Genomic DNA, 7,500 nt, shown 5'->3' with positions numbered 1-7,500 from the left:
ATTTTTAGTTCTTAAAGAGCAGAAAACTGCGGCATGTCCCGGAGAGTGAAAGTAACGGCTATTTCTGAGTTAATGTCCTGCGGTGTGTAATTAAAGTCTTTGTGGGTATCAAGCAGCACCGGTGCCAGAGAGGTCAAACATTACGAAAAACCTGAAGATTACTAACACACTGTACTGATGACATCATCACTGTGCTCCGAATATATGAGTAAATATTGTTCATTTGGACAACACAACTGAGCAAACGTTCATTCATTACAGCTCCAGGATTTACCAGTAACCATTTGATGCATTTTGTACATTTTTGACACATATAAAATAGCATTTATTTGACCAAATTTGGAGTGGACTGTAGAATAATTCTAATGGAAGAGGCACGATTAAGAGTACGCATGTCGTGGAGGGTCTGGGTAGCTTTAGCAAGTATTGACGCTGACTAGCACCCCTGGAGTCATGAGTTAGAATGCCAGGACGTGCTGATTGACTCCAGCCAGGTCTCCTTAGCAACCAAATTGTCCCGGTTGCTAGGGAGGGTAGAGTCACATGGGGTAACCAAATTGGCCCGGTTGCTAGGGAGGGTAGAGTCACATGGGGTAACCAAATTGGCCCGGTTGCTAGGGAGGGTAGAGTCACATGGGGTAACCTCCTCGTGGTCACTATAATGTGGTTCTCGCTCTCAGTGGGGCGTGTGGTGAGTTGTGCGTGGATGCCGCGGAGAATAGAGTGAAGCCTCCACACGCGCTACGTCTCCATGGTAACGCGCTCAAAAAGTCACGTGATAAGATGCACGGATTGACGGGCTCAGACGCGGAGGCAACTGAGATTCGTCCTCCGCCACCCGGATTGAGTCACTACGCCACCACGAGGACTTGGAGCGCATTGGGAAGTCCAAAATTTGGGGTGAAAAGGGGAGCAGCCTCTGTGGGGCACTTTGAAGGGAGAACGATCATGATAGCCATGCCGTGTGATCGCTTCAAACCGTATTTCCATTCAAAATGACTTATTAAACGTTACTTTTGAACCTGACACCTTGTACCCCTCCAAAGCTCTCATAGTGGAAGGTAAAGCCTTTAAAGGGAATAGGGCCTAGGGATGAACACTTCTGAATGGAACGCACCCCTTATGTTATTAGTACACCACAAAAGGCGGCTATTTAAAGGTGCTGTAAGCTATTTTAGTCGTTCTACTTCCACAAGACTGAGCCGATGAATTAGCCAGAATAAGCCACACCCCCTGAGCTTGAGACCGACATCATGCAGGAATGGTTGACTAAAACAAAAGCAGCAAAACAGCGCCCTCAGCTGGCAACTGTTATGAACAACATGGCATAAAAATGGCATTAAGCCTCAATAATTTGCTGCAACTGCAATACTATATATATTCATCTCATTAAAATGCTGATCTCACTAGGACATAAAATAACAGCTACTAGTATCGGGACGTCCCGAATTAACAGTATGTACTAGTTTCACCAAGGGCAATAGTTTAGTGCGTAATAGAGGCATTTGAATTGCAACGCAGTTATTTGTGGATACACAGAGATCAGATGGAAACATTATAACTCTATACATCAGTGTGAATAGAATTGACTCACGCCACTCGCAGTGTCTCCAGCCTCCAGAGAGATCTCGCATGGATGGACACGGCTCCACCCTCGTAATGCACCGCCCTACAGGAGACAACAATCAACATAAAACTGTTTTAAAAAACATAAACAAATGCTAAACTTTTAAATAATAGTTTGATAATGTCTAAATACATATCCAAATGCATAACTTGTGATAAATTGTAGAATTACAACACAGCAGGCAGCTGCATCGATCACCGCCGCCACCTACTGGCTATTATTGTCATAACATCATTTTAAAGTCACGTTATTTGTATTTTTTTCCCCAGATGGCAGCAATCTTCCCTCAATACATGACACATTCTCATATTTTCTTCATATTTCAACTTATAGGAATGTAGGTTTTTACTGTAGTGAATTTACATAAATATGCTTATTTGCATAGTGGTGAAAATCAAGAAATGCATATGAACATCAGATCTGTAAACACAACATCCCTCAAAAAAGTGCATCATTTTATTGTTCTACTTCAGGGAAGAAAAAAAAATTAAAATTTCGTTAAAAAAAAACGGAAGTGCATCAAAACACCAATTTTTAAATGTTACTCTTACATTTATAGTTTCTACTAATAAAATACCATTATTATTTACTTGAATTACTATAACTTTTTATGTTTGTCGTTTGTCGAGTGTGTCGTTAACTGTGGAGTGTTTTTAACTGTGGAGTGTCGTTAACTGTGGAGTGCGTTAACTGTGGAGTGCGTCGTTAACTGTGGAGTGCGTCGTTAACTGTGGACTGCGTCGTTAACTGTGGACTGCGTCGTTAACTGTGGACTGCGTCGTTAACTGTGGACTGCGTCGTTAACTGTGGAGTGCGTCGTTAACTGTGGAGTGCGTCGTTAACTGTGGACTGCGTCGTTAACTGTGGAGTGCGTCGTTAACTGTGGAGTGCGTCGTTAACTGTGGACTGCGTCGTTAACTGTGGAGTGCGTCGTTAACTGTGGACTGCGTCGTTAACTGTGGACTGCGTCGTTAACTGTGGAGTGCGTCGTTAACTGTGGACTGCGTCGTTAACTGTGGACTGCGTCGTTAACTGTGGAGTGCGTCGTTAACTGTGGACTGCGTCGTTAACTGTGGAGTGCGTCGTTAACTGTGGAGTGCGTCGTTAACTGTGGAGTGCGTCGTTAACTGTGGACTGCGTCGTTAACTGTGGAGTGCGTCGTTAACTGTGGAGTGCGCGTGCGTTAACTGTGGAGTGCGTCGTTAACTGTGGACTGCGTCGTTAACTGTGGAGTGCGCGTGCGTTAACTGTGGAGTGCGTGCGATTAGCACTGTGGAATGCGTCGTTAACTGTGGACTGCGTCGTTAACTGTGGAGTGCGTCGTTAACTGTGGACTGCGTCGTTAACTGTGGAGTGCGTCGTTAACTGTGGAGTGCGTCGTTAACTGTGGAGTGTGTCGTTAACATGTGGACTGCGTCGTTCAACTGTGGAGTGCGTCGTTAACATGTGGAGCGCATTGTTCAACATGTGGACGCATTGTACAACATGTGCGAGTTGTACAAACATGTGCAATGTGTCACATAACTGTGGACTGCGTCGTTAACTGTGGACTGCGTCGATTAACTGTGCGAGTGAGTCGATTAACTGTGGACTAGTGCAGTTAACTGTGGAGTGTGTCAGATAACGTAGAATGTGTCGCTAACATGTGGACTGCGTCGTTAACATGTGGACTGCGTACGTTAACTGTGGAGTGTGTACTAACATTGTGGAATGTGTCGCATAACTGTGGAGTGCATTGTTAAACATTGGCGCATTGTTACAAACATGTAGCGCGTTGTACAAACATGTGAGTGCATCGTTAAACATGTGAGTGTGTCGTTCAAACATTAGCGTATTGTTCAAACATTAGCGTATTGTTCAAACATTAGCGTATTGTACAAACATTAGCGTATTGTTCAAACATTAGCGTATTGTACAAACATTAGCGTATTGTACAAACATTAGCGTATTGTTCAAACATTAGCGTATTGTACAAACATTAGCGTATTGTTACAAACATTTGCATATTGTACAAACTTATGGTGCGTTCACATACAATGCGAATCGAGCGTTTCGAGTGGCGTGATTACGTGCAAAGTCAATGCACAGATAGAAACAAATTAGTGCCAGGTGACACGAATGAAGCGAATGGCGCAACTCGCACATGTGAAATCGCTTCATTGGCGTATTCGCGACTTAGTAACATAACAAGTTGCATTCGCGTATTATACAAACATTTGCGCATTGTACAAACATTCGTGTATTGTTCAAACATTCGCGTATTTTTCAAACATTTGCGCATTGTACAAACATTCGCGCATTTTACAAACATTCGCGCATTTTACAAACATTAGCGTATTGTACAAACATTCACGCATTTTACAAACATTTGCGCATTGTTCAAACATTTGCGTATTGTACAAACATTCACGCATTTTACAAACATTAGCGTATTGTTAAAACATTTGCGTATTGTTCAAACATTTGCGTATTGTACAAACATTAGCGTATTGTTCAAACATTAGCGTATTGTTACAAACATTCACGCATTGTTACAAACATTTGCGTATTGTACAAACATTCGCGTATTTTACAAACATTAGCGTATTGTACAAACATTCACGCATTTTACAAACATTAGCGTATTGTACAAACATTCACGCATTTTACAAACATTAGCGTATTGTACAAACATTCACGCATTTTACAAACATTCGCGTATTGTACAAACATTCACGCATTTTACAAACATTAGCGTATTGTACAAACATTCACGCATTTTACAAACATTAGCGTATTGTTCAAACATTCACGATTTTACAAACATTGCGTATTGTACAAACATTCGCGCATTTTACAAACATTAGCGTATTGTACAAACATTCACGCATTTTACAAACATTAGCGTATTGTACAAACATTCACGCATTTTACAAACATTAGCGTATTGTACAAACATTAGCGTATTGTACAAACATTCGCGCATTGTACAAACATTAGCGTATTGTTCAAACATTCACGCATTGTTACAAACATTAGCGCATTGTTCAAACATTTGCGCATTGTACAAACTTATGGTGCGTTCACATACAATGCGAATCGAGCGTTTTACGTGCGCGATTACATGCAAAGTCAATGCAAAGATGCGAATAGAAGCGAATTACTGCCAAGCGACGCGAATGAAGCAAATGAAGTGAATGGCGCAACTTGAACACGCGAAATCGCTTCATTCGCGTATTATACAAACATTAGTGTATTGTACAAACATTCGCGTATTGTACAACTCGAGCGATAATTTTGCATGACGCGTTGTCGCAAAAGGCTATCAACATTAACAGACATTTCAAGAAGTGTAAAGTGTATATGATGTCGTATCTTAATATTACACTTGATAAGAGTCGAGACCACGCCCATCCGATCTGAAATCATTCATAAGGTTTTCACTTTAGAAATATTATCAGTATAATTCATATTTGTTATATTATTCAGATGAATCCGTTATTCGTTTGGAAGTTATTATTTGTGCCTTTCTGAATAGGGTATTCAACGTGCCACAGGCGACGCCGGGAGAGGAAGAACGGTAAGGATTGACACCTGTGGAAAATCACCTCTAACAGCTGCTTTGTGTTGCAGTGAGAGCCGGAGGGGGATAAAAGGGCAGTTCAAACCGCCGGAGGGGGGCGAGAGAGATGCACACGCCAGTGATCGTGTGTGCCAATATTCATTTGTGACGTTACACTGAAAAGCGTGATCAATAAAGACTGACGTGGATTATTTATCCGGCTCCCGATTCCTCCTTAACAAAGAGAGCCATTTAAACCAGTTTTTCTTGGATCTTTCATAACATCATCATTCATCAATACTGAAACAGCCTTTAAATGACCTTCAACATCAAACATGCTGCAGTCTGAGCGAATACACAATCCGTGTCTGGAACATGATGTGCACCGGGACAGTTTCTCTCATTGCAGCTGTACAACAGAAGAGATGCAAAGAAAAGGGTCTGCTGTTAAAGAAAAGACAAGCCTACACTCATTCACACACAAACACCCACACGATGCAACAGTCCTCGTAACACGCTTGCGTAACAATCACACAGGAAAATCTCCGGAGTTAAAAGAGAAATGTTCTTTTAATTCATTTATTGAAAAGCCGGTGTGACACGCTCAAGGTCACTTCTGACGAAGAAACTCTCAGATACATTTAAAGAGCTGTGGCAGATCGAAGGCGTCAAACCCTGAGAGAACATTTCAGTGTTTCATACCTGATGGAGGGAACGAGACGTTGTGTCGACGTAGTGACACTAGGGGTCGCTATAGACAAACGGCACAACGTCTGAACTATTTTACGTGGACTGCTTATGCAGGTGCGTAAAAGCAGGTGCATCAGTCTGCACGTAACCTCCCCCCAATTCCCCAAAAAGACGTCATGTAGTTCCCCACATCCCTGAGGGGGAGAAGCGACCTAACTAGCATGGCAGCAGGCTGTGCCAGATCTCCCCACAGGGTATTAGATCCAGCTGGTGCCATCTAACGGTGTTCTTTTCCGTTCCTATTCGTTCAGGGGGAAAAGACCCCACGGAGACCCCATCCTGTCCAAAAGAGAAGGTCAACATGTGGCAATACGACACGTGGGCTCACCTGCCGCACATGGTAGGTCCTGCCTCGAGGGGGAGGAGCTCTACAAACATGGAGGCCGGCGGCAGAGAGGGCTCTGCCCAAGGGAGACGCAGGGAAGAACCAGGGCTGGACTGGTAATCTGGCATACCGGGCATTGAACTGGCCACAAAACGGCAGCGCGATACGCCGAAGGGGGCAGCGACACTGAATTCTGAAAATGACATTTGAGAAAAATGACCTCAACACTGATTTTGTAAATTAAATCTGTAACTCCTCTGTAGACTGTTATTTCTCGAAATGTCCACGGATGTTTACATAAAGGCTAATGAGGATTGACGCTTTCCAATTATGCCATGCCCAATTCCCAATGCGCTCCAAGTCCTCGTGGCGCTGAAGCGACTCGCCTCAATTCGGGTGGCGGAGGACGAATCTCAGTTGCCTCCGCGTCTGAGACCGCCAATCCGCGCATCTTATCAGGTGACTTGTTGAGTGCGTTACCATGGAGACATAGCGCGTGTGGAGGCTTCACGCTATTCTCCGCTGCATCCACGCACAACTCACCACACGTCCCACCGAGAGCGAGAACCACATTATAGCGACCACGAGGAGGTTACCCCATGTGACTCTATCCTCCCTTAGCAACCGGCCCAATTTGGTTGCTAAGTAGACCTGACTGGAGTCACTCACCACACGCCCCACCGAGAGCGAGAACCACATTATAGTGACCATGAGGAGGTTACCCCATGTTACTCTACCCTCCCTAGCAACCGGGCCAATTTGGTTGCTAAGGAGACCTGACTTGAGTCACTCACCACACGCCCCACTGAGAGCGAGAACCTCATTATAGCGACTACGAGGAGGTTACTCCATGTGACTCTACCCTCCCTAGCAACCGGGCCAATTTGGTTGCTAAGGAGACCTGACTTGAGTCACTCACCACACGCCCCACTGAGAGCGAGAACCTCATTATAGCGACTACGAGGAGGTTACCCCATGTGACTCTACCCTCCCTAGCAACCGGGCCAATTTGGTTGCTAAGGAGACCTGACTTGAGTCACTCACCACACGCCCCACTGAGAGCGAGAACCTCATTATAGCGACTACGAGGAGGTTACCCCATGTGACTCTACCCTCCCTAGCAACCGGGCCAATTTGGTTGCTCAAGTGAGACCTGACTGGAGTCACTCAGCACGCCCTGGATTCAACTCGCGACTCCAGGAGTGACAGTCAGCGTCAATCCTCGCTAAAGCTACCTCCTTTATGTTCTGTTGTTCC

The 7,500-nt window shown here is 44.4% G+C and overlaps 1 protein-coding gene across 1 annotated transcript in view; it reads right to left on the bottom strand.

Annotated features, from left to right (window-relative positions):
• The window catches only part of ryr2a (ryanodine receptor 2a (cardiac)), a 191,141-nt gene that overhangs the window by 131,138 nt on the left and 52,503 nt on the right, over positions 1-7,500 (bottom strand). Inside the window, exon 11 of the mRNA XM_052102699.1 lies at positions 1,595-1,669. Within this exon, the coding sequence (XP_051958659.1) occupies positions 1,595-1,669 (75 nt within the window). The remainder of the gene's footprint in view (positions 1-1,594; positions 1,670-7,500) is intronic.

Source organism: Xyrauchen texanus, chromosome 33 (genome assembly GCF_025860055.1).
Source record: "Xyrauchen texanus isolate HMW12.3.18 chromosome 33, RBS_HiC_50CHRs, whole genome shotgun sequence".
Lineage (NCBI taxonomy): Eukaryota > Metazoa > Chordata > Actinopteri > Cypriniformes > Catostomidae > Xyrauchen > Xyrauchen texanus.
Note: the sequence above shows the minus strand (reverse complement) of the source record. Positions and strands in the feature narration are given on the sequence as shown.